We start from the raw sequence: 16911 nt of genomic DNA, 5'->3' as shown, positions 1-16911 counted from the left end.
AAGAGCACTGTTAAACCAGCTGCTTTGCTTCAGACAGTGGGCACCTCTGCCCCCAGTGCTTTGTCCTCATTGCAAACGAGTCAGGCTGTAGCAGGGATCAGGTACCTGGCGCAGCTGGCTCTGTGCCATTAGGCAAGGTTTTGCATTCACTTTCACTATTTAGCAGCTTCTCACTCGTGTCTCAACCAAAGGAACTTCCAGTGTTTTCAGTTCACCCCAAAATTCTATACTGAATAGCAAGATTCTCATTGCTTTCCCCATTTATTTCTGTTTTGGAGATTCCTCAGCTCAGCAGCCACAACCACATTGCCTTTCAGCTTGCTGCCCAATTGTCATGCTAACATCCCTTCCTCTGCCTTCCCAGAGGAAGGTGAGCTAAGACCAAGGCACTATTTGAGAAGCTTGCTTTAATCCTTCCTCTCACCATTCAGACTCATTGACAGATAGGACAGTGGGGCCCCTTACCTCCCAACTTTGCCCACCACTTAATCTCAGGAAGTCTTCTCGCCCATGAAACTGAGGATGCCTGAGGATGGGCCTGCAGGGCCCTTGTTCTTACCCTTCACAAAAACTATGTCTGTGTCCAATCCTTTGTACTGTCTTGCCAGTTCTGAGATTTAATTTTACCCCACTTACAAGGTAATAAGTTAGCTGTAGATGCTGGCGGAAGACACAAGACTCCCATCAGAGACAAAAAGCTTATTGCTGATGGCATAGTAAGTAGCACAAGCACCCACATGTTTGCATCAGTTTTTCTTGCCCCCAAGAACCATGGGACCAATACAGAGGACACAGATGGACAGCACACAGAGGATTTGTGTGACATCTGACAAATGCTGAATTTTCGGAATCTCCAGTTTGTAGAAATAGTCAGCAAACCTGTTCTATGTCCCAGTGGGTGCAGTACCTCATCCCTCAAAATTGCTTGCTGCAAACTCAACTCTGAGAAATGACCCCAGTAAAGAGGAGTCAAGGCTTTGCCTTCTCGTCATGCCCAGTAAGTACCTGCAGGGACACCAAGCCCCGTGGCAGACTGCCTCTCCCAACACTATTGTGGTGTTTCAAAAACTCATTTGTGTCTGTAACCATTACAGAAAAGTTTAATGTAATGAGATTACTGATATTTTTGACCTATATACTTCCTAGGGATAGTGATTCTTTTTAATTGGTAAATTAAATTACAATGGTAAATGCCTGGAGAGTTTATAAATATATAATTATATAGATATCGTTAGAATTAGTAATAACAAATCATGTTTCTATTATTTCCACTTCAATCTTAAATAGTGTATTTTTGGTTTATAATATGGTTAGAATTTATGAAATGGAATATAACAGAATATCTACTTTACTTTTGTATGTGCCATAGTAAATATTGTTATAATAGTTTCAGGACAAAACTATATACAGACCTATAAATGAACAAAAAATATAGTGAATATTTGTATATATAGGGAACAATTTATTGTTTTCTCCCCAGCCACAATGAGAGCAAATATAAGCGCTGGGAACACAGAAGGAACAAGAATGCAGAGAGATTAATTGGGAAACATGTAGGTCCTAAAGTATTGGTTTTGGGAAAACATCTGGCCTTTTTGGTATTCCAGTGGAGGAAAGGGCTATTATAGGCAGTGTTAGCCAAGTCTTGGGCATTGAAGTCTGTTAAAGTAATTGTGTCAGCTAAAGAAGAAGCAAATAGCAAAGGCTCCTAGGAGCCAGATATAGAAAATATGGTAGTCATCTCGGGGAAAAATTGTAGAGATGGGGATCCAGAATGTTTTGAAATCAGCTGCTAATTATCTAGAACTTAAAGATAAAGGCACTTACCAGGAACAGACAGCAGTCTTGTAGAAAATGATTTCAGACACATCTAGTTCACAAAGATACCCCCTTTCTTTCCACTGAGTGATTGAAAGATGGTCATATTTGTCCTAAAGCTGGAAAATACTTAGAATTTGGGGATATATTCTTTGCCTTAATATGAGGCTATTGCTTTAGAGGACAATGTTTATCTAATGTAGTGGCAGGAGCAGGACAAAGTCCAAGCCTCAAAACCATAACTTTGATGGCCCTAACATAACTGGAGAGAGGGCTCTGAGAGATCATTGTAAGACCAGATCCTTATAATGGACTAGGAGCAGCATAAGAGTTTATCTAATGTAGTGGCAGGAGCAGGACAAAGTCCAAGCCTCAAAACCATAACTTTGATGGTCCTAACATAACTGGAGAGAGGACTCTGAGAGATCATTGTAAGACCAGATCCTTATAATGGACTAGGAGCAGCATAAGAAGGAGCAAAGAGAAAAGAGAAAAACAAAGCAAACAAATGAAAAACAACAGCAAACAATCTTCTCTTTAAAATGAACCTGCAAACAAAAATTCCAAAATATATGAAGAAATCTAATGCTAAGGAAGCTAACAATAACATCATTTAGATTATGAATTCATTTTTAGTAGAAGAGCATAAACAAAACAAAAAGATAACCCACACAAAGAGAAGATATTTGCAAAACCAAACAAGAATTAATATCCAGAATACATAAAGAATTTCTATAGATCAGTAAGAAAAAAGACAAATAGCCAAGTTCAGAAATGAGTAAACAATATTAAAAGGCTATTCACAAGAAGAAACAAATAGCCAGCAAACATATGAAAACACTGCACCTCAATTCAGGAAATGCAAATTAAATCCATTATAAAAGACATGTGTATGCCCATTAGATTGCAGAAGTTAGCAAGTCAGCCAAAATCAAGTGTGGCAAGGTGAAGATATGGAGAAACAGGCATTCTCATACGTTACTGATGGGAATGTAAATTGGAGTAGCTACTTTAGAGAGCATGTCAACACAGCAGTTTCAGAAATTCTTGCACATTTATCAGGAGATATGTACAAGAAAATTCATTACAATATTGTTTGTAATAGAGAAGAATGTGAAACATGCTAAATAGTCCTCTAGAGAAGAATAAATATATTATTTTTATGTGACACAATAATCACTCCAGTGAAAATGTATGAACCAAAGCAACTTGGCTAAATCTGAAAAAGATTGCTTTCATTATAAGATGGCAAGTGATTCATACAGGACCACTTATATGATGATTGAAAACATGTAAAACAATACTATTTAGTTTATGGATGTATATGTGTATATGTAAAATATATATAGTGTGTATGTCTGTGTGTGTGTGTGTGTGTGTATGTTTGTATGAAATAAAAGTAAAGACATTCCCTCCGAAGAGGAGAAAAGGGATTGGAATTGGGGGCATAAAGAGAGCATTAACCTGTTATGTTTTATTTCTTAAAAACAAAAATACTATAGCAAAATATCAAAGGATTTCACTCCAAATCTCCATATCATTGTTATTAGGATTAAATAACTGTATGCTTTTTATAAAAAAGAAGTTCATCTTAAGAGAACTGGACAGACAAAATTATAAAGTTAAAATTGTCATTTGGGGCTGATTTGTTTCCCAGATTCATTTCAAGTGCTGTTCTCCAGGTCAGAAAACTTTTTCATTCTCTTTCATCCTTTGCGAGATTATACTCCTTTTTGTACATTTGGGGAAACATCCAAGTGTTATAATCATTTGTGTGACAAACAAAAGAAGCTCTTGGTTTTAATAATTACAGGAAGATTAAGATGAGAATTATGACTACCTAACAAAAAACAAATGAAATGTGTATTCACTGTTTCAGAGATATTCAGAAATGTTTTCACATTTCATAGCCATAATAGACCTGATCATATCAAAGTAATGTCCTTTAAGTGACTGACTAAATCAAGACCTTCCTGTAACTTCAGCTCTCCTACTTCTACTCACCTACTGTTAGAGTTTTCTTAATATATTCTCTTTTGATCTGTTATCTCCTTCACTCTTATACTATTTCCTACACAGTCGGAAATTTTAAAAGCAGATCCCAAGGGCCAACCCCATGGCTCACTCAGGAGAGTGCGGCGCTGGGAGCGCAGCAGCGCTCCAGCCGCGGGTTCGGATCCTATATAGGGATGGCCAGTGCACTCACTGACTGAGCGCAGGTGGGTTGCGATCCCCTTACCGGTCACAAAAAGGACCAAAAAAAAAAGCAGATCCCAAAACAAACAGTCCTTGCCTCAGGATCAGTTTCTATGTGGACCTAAAAGGTGACACTAAATGATTAACTTCCAAATAGTACCAAAAATATTTGCATTATAAGAATATTCCTGTAAGCTTAAGAAGTCTTCATTTCAAGCAACGTTGAGGAAATGTTTAGACATTTTCTTTGTTTCTTTATTGAGGGGCTTTATGGGAAGCAAAGTAGCCCATGACATGGGTTACATACAACCTTCACATGGTTGTCAAATTAGCTTACTGCCTCAAACTATTATCTTCTTTTCCACTGATGCTAACTAGAAATATTCTCCTGATTTTAACTCTTAAAGTTCTCTGTCTCTTCTGCTCATTCCCAGAGATTGAATTTGAATACAGCAGGCATTTAATAAATGCATGTTCATGAGACCAGCAAGGTTGACCTTGGTCCAAGTGAATTATATTGTTTCTAGCCCCAGCCTTCAAAGATAATATCTGATAGATTTCTGTCCTTTGGATTAGAAGAAGCTGGCCTAATCATGTAGCTGACCCCTTCCCAAGGTATTAGCTAAATTCATATTGGGTATGCCCCTTGCTGCCCTATATCATCATTATCTGTAGACAGGATATGGACATCTATCTCAATGTATAAAAAAAAATCAGAAAAATCATGATTTATAACATTCCAATTATTTTTACTTTTACCTGTCCCTAACTTTGGTTCTCTCCTTAATCACTAGCTGAACTTTGTATATTACAAGTAAATCTTTCTATTGCTGTGCCCTCTATCACAAGCCCTTATTGGTTCCTCCTGACCATCTGTGTTTGTTGCTCCTTCCATACAGGAAAACTGTTCATAATAATGTTAGCAAACATTTAATAAGCATTTGCTTTGTGCACTGCTCTATGTACTTTACAAATATCATCTATCTCATTTCATATGTATAATAATTTTAGGTACTATTATTATAGAAGAAATAGAGGCACAGGAGGATACTTTATTTAATCTATAAAAATCTTCCATGATATTTCTGTGAGGAGCAAAAATGAAATCTATATCAAAGAGATTTGTAATAACAAAAGTGAAGTTCAAATATTGTACTATTGCCTGCTTCATAATAAGGCTCAGTGAATGTTTGTTATATGAATGAATGAGTAAATATTATTACAGGAACATATCATGTTTTTGTAGGTAGAGTCCTCAGAATAATGTAAAATATAAATATGCCAAACATTGTATCTGTAACTCAGTAGTTACCCCTTCTAGTACAGACTAGTTTCCTTCTTCTCTTTCCTCTTTTCTCTAATTTCACAATCAAAATGATTGTCTGATTGAATATCTTTAAAAGGTCATGATGAATTATTCTGTAGTGTTTGAAATGGTATGCCCAGAAAGGTCAACTTTAGTTTTTGGTATGAAGTGTCACAGAGATTTGTTTTTCCTGGGCACTCTTCTTTTTCCAAAGAAAAGATGGCAAGAAATTTAGAGCAGGGTGCCCTCTTGAGGAAATTTTAGCACCTTACTTCTCAAGAGCTGGCCTTGAATGAAATGAGAAATCCAGATAGATGATGTATACTATTGATGAAGCTCAGATAAATAAAACATTTAAAAGTAAAAATAACCAAATACCAGATATTTAAGAATTAAGATTCTTAATTATGTGATCTAAGATAGCAACTGTAAATAAGAATTTTTAAATGAAAACAAAAACCTCTGGAACATATTTCATTTCTTCTTATTCGCTTCCTTCATGAAATATTTATTAAACACCTATTTTGTGCCAGGAAGTCTGCTGAGTGCAGTGGTCAATAAAATATAACCTCTGCCTTCATGAAGCTTACAGTTTGTGAGGGAGCTCACAGTGAAAGAAAACAAATATATACATAACTACAAACTAAGAAAAGTACTATAAAGGAAATGAGAAGGAACTAGAGTAGAGAATAACAAAGTAAATTCTGCCCAGGGTGTCAAGGAAAGCGTCTCTGAGAGGAAATAATTGAGCTGAGTCAATTTGCTTTTCAGTTCATTCCACGTCTGCCATCTGATATGGACAGTCTGATGGACCCCTCTTTCCCAGCCTTGGTCTTTCTTATCTCTGCCCCAAATCTTGAGCTGAGTTAATCCTATCTTTTCCCCAAATCTTGGTCTGATTTAATCCTATCTCTGCCCCTATGGGCAAGCAAGCAAGCCTCATTCCTTCTGCATCTCATTGTTGTTCTAGCTAGTCTCCTTTGCCTTAGGGCCTCACATTCTTCACAATGGGGGGAACTGCTTGATTAACAAATGTCTTCCTTACATGTGATAGCCCCTCATAGTAGTACATCAGTGCTTTATAATAATTAAAGGCCCCATTTCCAACAAGGTTAAGGATGTAGAGGGCCTCAGAAGATGAAAAGTACAGATGACTCTGCCTGCCACTATGCTTTGAATAGGGAGAGATAAATAGGTATGAAGCAGGCAGAGAATTTGATCATGCAATACCATCTGGTCATGTTGATTGAAATATCAGTGTTACCAAGCATGTAGAGGCCTCCAACCAGATTGGAAGTGAGGAACTAAACCTTAGGGAAGAGCTTGAAAGAACTATTTTTAGTGAGTTTTTTTTTGTTTCAAAGCTCCCATATTACACAGACTTACTGTGTAACAGTTGGCCTATATCCCCCCAACACTGTCTTGCTCTAGCCTTTGTAGCTAAGCTATGTTCTCCAGGTGGGTTGATTCTACAAAATTGGAGGATTTAACTGATGTGAAGAGTATTACCTGCAATGCTTTCTGGGTGGCATTTAGGTGACTGTATGAGTCTGGGACCCACACTTTGAATAAACTGTTTCTACCTTCAATGTAACCTCTTCAAGAAAACTAACCACCTGTCCGTATTAACCAGAGGACAATGAACAAAACATTTAACCCCTTTGAATCTTAGTTCCCTCACCTTTAAAGTGGAGTTTAACATCTCTACTTATTTCATAAGGTTATTATACTTAGGATATAAATAACAGGTACTATATTGGTCGAATGTGCTGAATCTAATACACCCACATATATCTGCTAGTAGATAGCAGTTTGGAAAATAAAACAAAAACCATAAAACGTGAAAACTTATTTGACCCAGCAATTTCATTCCTGATAATTTATTCTTATATAAAAATTAATTTTAAAAAAACTATATGAAAAAAATGTACATTGAAGCTTTTTTTATATAAAATAAAATATTGGAAACATTCTAAATATCTAACAGTAATAGACTAGTTAAATAAAACATGTTGTCTTCATCCAATGAAATATTGACCAGCCACTGTGTAAATTATATTCATGGAGAAAGTGGTTGAAAAGAAACATGAAAAAATAAAATAGTTGATATCTTAGTGTAGTGGAATTATAAGTATTTTTCCTTTTATTAATTTCTCTGAATGTTATTAATCTAGGAGAATAATTAAAATACTTAAAACATTTTAAAATTCAAAAAAATTTTTGGCCTCAAAGTAAATTCCATCTTATTGTCTCTTGTTTTTTGTGTTTTGTTTGGTTTTTTTTAGGGAAATTATCGTTTCATGAAACTCTTACTCACACGCAGAGCAAACTGGATGCAAAAGGATCTAGAAGAGATGACTCCTTTGCACTTGACCACCCGGCACAAGAGCCCTAAGTGTTTGGCACTTCTGCTGAAGTTTATGGCACCAGGAGAAGTGGATACACAGGATAAAAACAAGGTAACGGACTGTCAAAATCAAAGACAAATAAGAGCAGAAAGCAAATGCTTCCTATTGTGATGTGAAACCTCAAGGAAGAAGGCCTAAATGCCTAAATTACCACCCATACACATGGTAGAACAATTCCAAGTCTCCATACATTCCAGGGAAGTATTTCACTTAAATTCTGTCATTTTATTCTACTAGCAATCCTATGTGGTAGATACAATATGAAAGGTTTGGGAAGAATTGGTAGCAAGAGGGGAAATCAGGCTAGAAGGAATTTATTGGCATAGGCAGCGTGGCAGAGGCATAGGGAGAGAACCTAGCCTGTTCTTATCACCCCCACCCCCGACTCCAATGGCGTTTATATTTCTTCTTGTGTTTAGTTGTGTTGTTCTGATTGGCCATAGCTTATGTTAATGAGGAGTTAAATGAAATATCCAATGGGAGTTGTTGAGGCCTTATGTTAATTAGGTGATTTGGGGGTTTGTGATTATTAGTTCCCTTAGTATGTAAAGTAGGGTTTCAGAGGGGACCAATGGCTTGGAGTTCTGTTGCAGTTGTGAATTCCTTTGTCCTTAATTTACCCAAAAGTCCCATGGGGGGGGGGGAACCACCATTTTGAGTATCTTTGGGTGGTGCCATCTTAAGTAGTCCTCCCTGAACCTAATATTATCATCCCCTTTTTATAGATGGGGAAACTGAAGCTCAGAAAGATTAAAATTTTGCCCAAGATCCAAGTGGCAGAACTAGAATTCAAATCCAGGCCAGTCTAACTCCAAGACCCAATATTTGACAGATATTCATGATAGTTACTATAGGTGTTTAGACTTCTGGTGGCTAAATGTCCAAGGCATTGTACTAAGTGCATCGTAGTTTAATGGTCTAAGCTTTGCAATAAGACTTCTTCGTTTTCAATACAGAACCTACCGCTCACTTGTTCTCTGTCCTTGGGCAAATTACTTACCTCTTCTATGCCTTAGTTTTCTCATATGTGAAAAAAAAGGATAATAGGATTATTAAACATAAAATGAGATAATACATATAAATTGGTGAGCATAATGCCCAGTGCACAGTATGCTCTCAATAAATGTTAGCCATAAAATAATTATTAGTTTCATTTCAGTTCTAACATCTGCTCTGGCATTTGTTGCTAGGATTCATTATCTTTCCTGCTCTTGAATTTTGACATATTGTACACACTGGTTATTGTTTTGATTGATGCTGTGATTGTTCTTTACAGGGAAAAAATGTGGTCTTTAGTTAGACAAGTGCAATAATTCTCTTTCTTTCCATCAGGCACTTAGTCATAGAGTCTTGTTAACTCCAATGCTCCCATGTAATAAAACTCTTATGATTAAATCCATGGGGTTTATATTCAATAATCCTTTCACTCTAATAGTGTTCTTTAAGTATTTTCAGATTTCATTTAGTAGTCATCCAGAGTTCTGAGATCAAGTTTAACTTTACAACTATTGTACTTTAATATTATTCCTAACTCAAAGCATTTATAATGCTAATATTTCACTGAAAAAAAATACTTCAATCATTCTACAAAGACCCATTAATCACTTAAGGATCTATAAATGTCTTTGGGCATCATAATGTCTTCCCTAATATATTCTAGGAACATCCTGCTGTCTTCCAGTATCTGTATATTCTTCTGTTGTTGAATAAGGATGGGAGGTTACCTAGTCAGACAGATGGAAAATGGATCTGCATAGTCCAGGCAGACATAGAGAAGAGAGCAAGCCTAGAGCAGTGATTCTCAAACTATCTGTGGCGAAGAATTACTTTGGTTCTTTAAAATTTCTAATCTGTCGCAGATTTAATCATTTTATAACATACAGCAAATATGAACAAAAAAATAAACAACCTAAAGAATGGGCAAAGAACTGGAATAGACGTTTCTCCAATGAAGATATACTAATGGCCAAGAATCACATGAAAAATGCTCAACATCACTAATCATTAGAGAAATGCAAATCAAAATAATGGTGAGCTAATACTTACATACCCTTCAGGATGGCTATTATCACAAAAACAGAAAATAACAATTGTTGAAAGGATGTGGAGAAATTTGGATGCAGTGCCTTACTGGTGGGAATGTAAATTGGTACAGCCATTGTGGAAAACAGCATGGCAATTCCTCAAAAATTAAACATAGAATTACCATATGATCCAGCAATTCTACTTCTGGGTATATATACCCAAAGGAATTGAAGTCAGGAACTCAACAGATATTAGTACATCCATGTTTAATGGCAGCATTATTCACAATAGCCAAAAGATGAAAACAACCCAAATGTCCATTGATGGATAAGTAGGTAGTCAAAATGTGGTATCTATATCATATTTATATATGCAATGGAATATCATTCAGCCCTTGAAAGGAATGAAATTCTGATACATGCTACAACATGGATAAACTTTGAAAAAAAAAGTTTTAAGTGAAATAAATCAGACACAAAGGGACAAATATTGTATGATTCCACTTATGAGGTACCTAGAGTAGTTAAATTCATTGCGACATAAAGTAGAATGATGATTTCCAGGAGCTGATGGGAGTTGAGAATGAGTAGTTATTGTTAAATGGGTACAGAGTTTGAGTGTGGGAAGATGAAAAAGTTCTGGAGATGGATGGTGGTGATAGTTGTACAACAATGTCACTATACATAATGCCATTGAACTGTACACTTAAAAACTTAAAACAGTAAATTTTATGTTATGTATATTTTACCACAATAAAAAAAAAGAATTACTAGAAAAATAAAAAACAAAGATGTAGAAAATACAAGCCCAAACTTTTTACTATTTGGTTCAACAGCATAATATTACAGTTCAGTAAATATGTATAATCAGAACAAACATAACATAGGAAGAATAAGGAATTACAGAACTGTGCATATTGCTTATTGAAAATGTGGTTATAGACAATTAATAATTGCTATTATACTTGCGACTTTTTTTGGTTCTGCAGTTGTTACTAAACAGAAGTAATGAGTTAAATAGTGACTCTTCATGTTAAATGCCTGTAGGTACACTTTGAGTGAATACCATGTATGTCAGTTTTTTTTGTTGTTTTTTTTTTTTTTGTCTTTTGTCTTTTTCCGTGTCGGGCAACGGATCGCAACCCTCAGTGTTGCCCCCGTACCGGACCGGGGACCGGCAACGGGATCGCAACCCTCGGTGTTGCTCCCGCGCCTCGCTCAGCCAGTGAGCAGGAACCGGTCTGTATGTGGGATCCGAACCCTCGGGCGGGAGCGCCGCCGCGCTTCCCAAGCGGCGCACTATCCAGTGCGCCACCGGGCCGGCCCCAGTTTTTAAAGTTTTTAATGTGACAGATGAGTTTGGTCGTTGCTCATTAAGTTACCTGCTTCTAGATTGGATTGATGACAGTGTTACTCACATTGGAGAATGTCTATCTAAAAAGTTTCTATGTTTTTTCCTTAGTAATTCTCCTAATAGGGAAATGAGTCTTACAGAGGTATGTTGATGAGAATGGCAGAAGAGATTTTAAAGCGACTTCAACAAGTTCAGGATGATCATTATCTAAAACAAAGCAAATGCTGCTGTGTTTTCCAAATGTATCTTTTCATCAGTAACTAGATCTAACAATTTATCCTATAAAATTATAAATTTAAATTTGTCTTTTGGGCCGGCCTGTGTTTCACTCGGTAGAGTGCGGTGCTAGTAACACCAAGGCCACGGGTTCGGATCCCATATAGGGATGGCCGGTTCGCTCACTGGCTGAGCGTGGTGCTGACAACACCAAGACAAGGGTTAAGATCCCCTTACCGGTCATCTTTAAAAAAAAAAAATTTGTCTTTTGATATAAGGAATGGATTTCGAATCCATGAATTTCCTGAGCATGGATCTTCTTTTTGATAGATATTAAAATTCAGAACATTCTATCAAATTCTTAAGGTGCTTGGTGATGATCAAATGTGCAATCTCAAGATCATCACTTACTTCATTGATAATTATTCATAAATTGTGGGTCTGCTTTTCTCTTTCTTAGTGTTACTATTAGTACCTGATAAACTAAATGACTGTCATGATTAAGACATCAGATTCTGGAGTCAGAGACTGCCTGGTTTAAAATCTTAAGTCAGCCACTTACTACCTTTATGTCCTTAAGCAGATTTCTTATCCTTTTTCTGCTCAGTTTCCTCATCAATCACATGCAAGTTAAAAAGAGTACTTATCTCCCAGAAATGTTGTGATGACTGCATGAGGTAAAATATATAAAACTCTTACAACAGTGCTTGTCACCCAGTAAATGCTTGGGAAAAGTTAGTTGTTGCTGTTGTTCTTGTTTTGAGAACCTGTCAATTTTGCAGCAAACAGCGCTGCATTGGAGTGCCTACTACAATAACCCCGAGCACGTGAAGCTGCTTATCAAGCATGATTCCAACATTGGGATTCCTGATGTTGAAGGCAAGATCCCACTTCACTGGGCAGCGAACCATAAAGATCCAAGTGCTGTTCATACAGTGAGATGCATTCTGGTGAGTAGAGTAGTCCTGCTAGATTTGAATGGCCTTTTTTAGAAAAATTTTTCTTACGAAATAGCCAATATATACAAAGGCATATATATGAAATACAAGCAAATTATGAAGCAAAAAATACAATAAACATGTGGACTCATCCCCCAAGAAAGAGAACATTTTAGTAGCACTATTTAAGACCACAAGGAAGTTTCCTATGTTCCAATTTCCAAATGCACTCACTTGCCCTATGCCATGTTCATTTCCCCCATCAACTACTTTCCTGAATTTGTATTTATATTCCCTTACTTTATTTTTTACTTGTTTTTATTAAATAGTGAATATCAAAATATAGTTTTAGGGCCGGCCCGGTGGCGCACTGCTACAGTGCGCCGTGTGGGAGCGTGGTGGCGCTCCCGACGAGTGTTCGGATCCCACATACAGACCGGTTCCTGCTCACTGGCTGAGCGAGGTGTGGGAGCAACACTGAGGGTTGCGATCCCGTTGCCAGTCCCGGTCCGGTACGGGCGCGACACTGAGGGTTGCGATCCGTTGCCAGACGTGAAAAAAGACAAAAAGGGAAAAAAAAAAAACAAAAAAACATAGTTTTATTAAATAATTAAATAATTATATTAAATACCAAATATCAGTAAAATACATGGAAAATATAAGATAAGGAAACAACAAATACTCATGTACTCACCATCAAGTTTATTACTTTTGACATTTCCTGAGTGGGACTTCAATACCATTCTATTTTCTGAGCGAGGTGTGGGAGCAACGCCGAGGGTTGTGATCCCGTTGCCGGTCCCGGTCCGGTACGGGCGCGACACTGAGGGTTGCGATCCGTTGCCAGACGTGAAAAAAGACAAAAAGGGAAAAAAAAAAAACAAAAAAACATAGTTTTATTAAATAATTAAATAATTATATTAAATACCAAATATCAGTAAAATACATGGAAAATATAAGATAAGGAAACAACAAATACTCATGTACTCACCATCAAGTTTATTACTTTTGACATTTCCTGAGTGGGACTTCAATACCATTCTATTTTCTCCTTTCTCAGAGGCAACCACATTCCTCTATTTTGTGTTCATCATTTTCATTATAATTTTATCACATATATTTGTATGCATCATTTAGTTTTTAATATTTTTGAATTTTGTATACTTGGAATCATAGTGTATGTTTTCTTTTGCAATGTGCTTTTCATGACCAACCTTATGTTGGTTATTTTTAACTATGTTGCTGTGTGTATGTTTAATTTTTAATGTGATATAGTATTCCATTTTATAAAGAAACCGCACATTATTTGTTCTGTGTTGATAGACATGTAGAGAGTTTCCAGTTTTTTGCTATTAACATACAGTACTCCTTTAAACATTTTTGAACATATATAGGGCATATGTTTAACCAGTTGTTGCGGGTATATAAGAATGCAGTCAATGTTTTTGTTCATTGATTATACATCTAACCAATCTGCAAATTCCTTATTAATTTTGAATACTTATCATTAAATTCTTTGAGGTTTTCTAATCACTCTGTCCCAACTTCCAATTTACATGCTATGATAGTCTAATGTTTAATCCTATTTTTACTTTTAATACATAAATTAGACTTTTAAAAGCATTATTATTTTGTATATCCAATGAGTATTTATTTCTACTTGCATGTTAACTAATTTCTTTGCTCTGCATTTCTTCTTGAATCTCACATTTTCCTCCTAGAGTTATTATCTTACCTCTTGAAATATAGTTCTTAGAACTTGGTGAACTCTCTGTTTTTAATTGTTAAGAATGTCTGCCTTTCAACCTTGTTCTTGAAAACAATAGTTTTCCTGTGTACACAACCCTAGGTAGTTATATTTTCCAGCTCATTCAGAATATTTTTGCTGCTTTCTGCCTTTTATTGTTGCTTTGAAGAGTCTGTTATTGGTCTAATTGTCATTCCTTTATGGTTGATCTATCTGTTCTCTCAGGCTGCTTTTAAATTATTTTTTAAAAGGAATTTATATATTTTTAAATCAACATGTATTGATTGTACATATTTATGGGATACAGAGTTATATTTCAGTACATGTATACAACGTGTGATGATAACGGTAATTAGTGTACACATCATTGCAAAGCTTACATTTCTTTGTGATAAAACATTTGATTTCCTTTCTTCTAGGCATTTGAGAACATACAATAAGTTATTGTTAATTATAGATGCCTAGCATTACCATACACCACTAAAACTTATTTTTCCTATCTAGCTGTAATTTTGTGTCCATTAACCACCCTCTCCTTTTGCCCCTCCTCACCTCTAGTAACCACAATTCTACTCTCTACTTCTAAAAGTTCAACTTTCTTTTTTTAGCTCCAACATATGAGTGAGAACATGTGGTATTCTTTTTTCTGTGCCAGACTTATTTCACTTAACATAGTGTCTTTCAGACTCATCCGTGTTGCTGCAAATGACAAGATTTCATTCTTTTTCATGGCTGAGTAATATTCTAGTGTGTGTGTGTGTGTGTGTGTGTGTGTGTGTGTGTGTGTGTGTGTGTACATACACCACATTTTCTTTATCCATTCATCTGTCAATGGACACCTAGGTTGATTCCATATCTTGCCTATTGTGAACAGTGCTGCAGTAAAAATGGGGGTGCAAATATCTCTTCAGTATATGAATTTCCTTTCCTTTGAATAAGCACCCAGCAGTGGGATTGCTGAATTATATGGTAGTTCTACTTTACATTTTCTTTTTTTTTTTTTTTCCCTTTTTGTCTTTTTTCGTGTCCGGCAACGGGATCGCAACCCTCAGTGTTGCTCCCACACCTCGCTCAGCCAGTGAGCGGGAACCGGTCTGTATGTGGGATCCGAACCCTCGTCGGGAGCGCCGCCACGCTCCCAAGCGGCGCACTGTAGCATGTGCCACCGGGCCGGCCCCTCTACTTTACATTTTCTGAGGCACCTGCATACTGTTTTCCACATGGTTATACTAATTTACATTCCAACCAGCAGTTTAAAAGAGTTTCCTTTTCTCCACATCCTCACCAACATTTGTTATTTTTTGTCTTTTTAATAATAGCCATTTTAACTGGGGTGAAGTGATATCTCATTGTGGTTTGATTTTCATTCCCCTGATGACTAATCATTTTTTTAGGAGTTTTTAGCATTTTTTCATATACTTGTTGGCCATTTGTATGTCTTCTTTTGAGAAATGTCTGTTAAAGTCATTTGCCCATTTTTTTATTGGGTTATTATTATTATTATTTTTTGCTATTGAGTTGTTTAAGTTCCTTGTATATTCTAGGTATTAATCCCTTGTTGGGTGAATACTCTGTAAATATTTTCTCCCATTCTGCTGCTTAATTCTTCACTCTGATAATTGTTTTTTCTGCTGTGCAGAAGCTTTTTAGTTTGATATACTACTATATGTTTATTTTTGCTTTGTTCCCTGTGCTTTAGAAGTCTTCTTCATCACATTTTTGCCCAAACCAATGCTTTGGAATGTTTCCCCTATGTTTTCTTCTAGCAGTTTTATAGTTTCAGGTCTTACATTTAAGTCTTTAATCCATTTTGAGTTGATTTTGGTATATGGTGAGAGATAAGAGTCTAGTTTCAATCTTCTGCATATGGATATCCAGTTTTCCCAGCAACATTTATTGAAGAAGCTGTCCTTCCCCAATGTATGTTCTTGGTGCCTTTGTCAAAAATCAGTTGTTTGTAGACATGTGGATTTATTTCTGGGTTCTCTATTCTGTTTCATTGGTCCATGTGTGTGTTTTTATGCCAGTACCATGCTGTTTTGATTACTATAGCTTTGTAGTATATTTTGAAGTCAGGTGGTGTAATGCCTCCAGCTTTGTTCTTTTTGCTAAGAATTACTTTGTCAGGGTGCTTTTAAATTGTTCTCTTTGTTTGGCCTTCTATAGTTTTACTACAGCATGTCTAAATGTGGCCTTTTAAAGAAATCTTAGTATACATTATCATTATTGTATCTTATTTCTAGAAAATATATAGCTATTACCTCTTAAATATTGACTCTCTTTTATTCTCTCTACTCCTGCCTTTACGGTCACCAGTTATATATATTTTAGACCTTCTCATTTTATCCTTCATTTCTCCTAACTTCTCTTTTATATTCCCATTCTCCTGTCTCCCTCAGCTACGTTAGGGGTAATTACATTAGATCTGTCTTCCAGTTGACTAAGTCTTCTTCAACTGAGTCCAATCTATTGTTTACCCTATCCAGTGAACCTTTAATTTTAGTGATTACATATACTTTTTGACTTTTAAAAGTTCTATTTGGTTCTTTTTCAAATCTGTCTGGTCATTTTGACAGTCTTTCTTCCATACTCACTTTTTATCTTCTTTTTTAAAGTTTTTCTTACATGTTTTATAGATAGGTATTTTATATTCTTCATGTGTTAATTCCAACATCAGAAGTCCTTAGGGGACAATTCTCATAATATCTTATTTCCTTGCAGACTTGGAGTTATTTTTTCTTTGTAAATACATACTCCTTGGGAGATTCAGAGGCCTAAAATATCATCCTGGTAATATTCTACATCTTTTTTGACGTGTTTGCATTACATTTTATACTCTTTTCTGTAAAACAGGCTGACTGCACAGCAGCTATAAAATCAAGGATGACCCTTCAGAGAGTTACC

General features: G+C 36.1%; 1 protein-coding gene across 1 annotated transcript in view; it reads left to right on the top strand.

Moving 5' to 3' along the window:
- INVS (inversin) overlaps positions 1 to 16911 on the top strand; it is a 116482-nt gene that overhangs the window by 76415 nt on the left and 23156 nt on the right. The window contains exons 3-4 of the mRNA XM_008588472.1: positions 7606 to 7779; positions 12105 to 12272. Coding sequence (XP_008586694.1) covers positions 7606 to 7779; positions 12105 to 12272 — 342 coding nt within the window. The remainder of the gene's footprint in view (positions 1 to 7605; positions 7780 to 12104; positions 12273 to 16911) is intronic.

Source organism: Galeopterus variegatus, unplaced genomic scaffold (genome assembly GCF_000696425.1).
Source record: "Galeopterus variegatus unplaced genomic scaffold, G_variegatus-3.0.2 Scaffold4858, whole genome shotgun sequence".
Lineage (NCBI taxonomy): Eukaryota > Metazoa > Chordata > Mammalia > Dermoptera > Cynocephalidae > Galeopterus > Galeopterus variegatus.
Note: the sequence above shows the minus strand (reverse complement) of the source record. Positions and strands in the feature narration are given on the sequence as shown.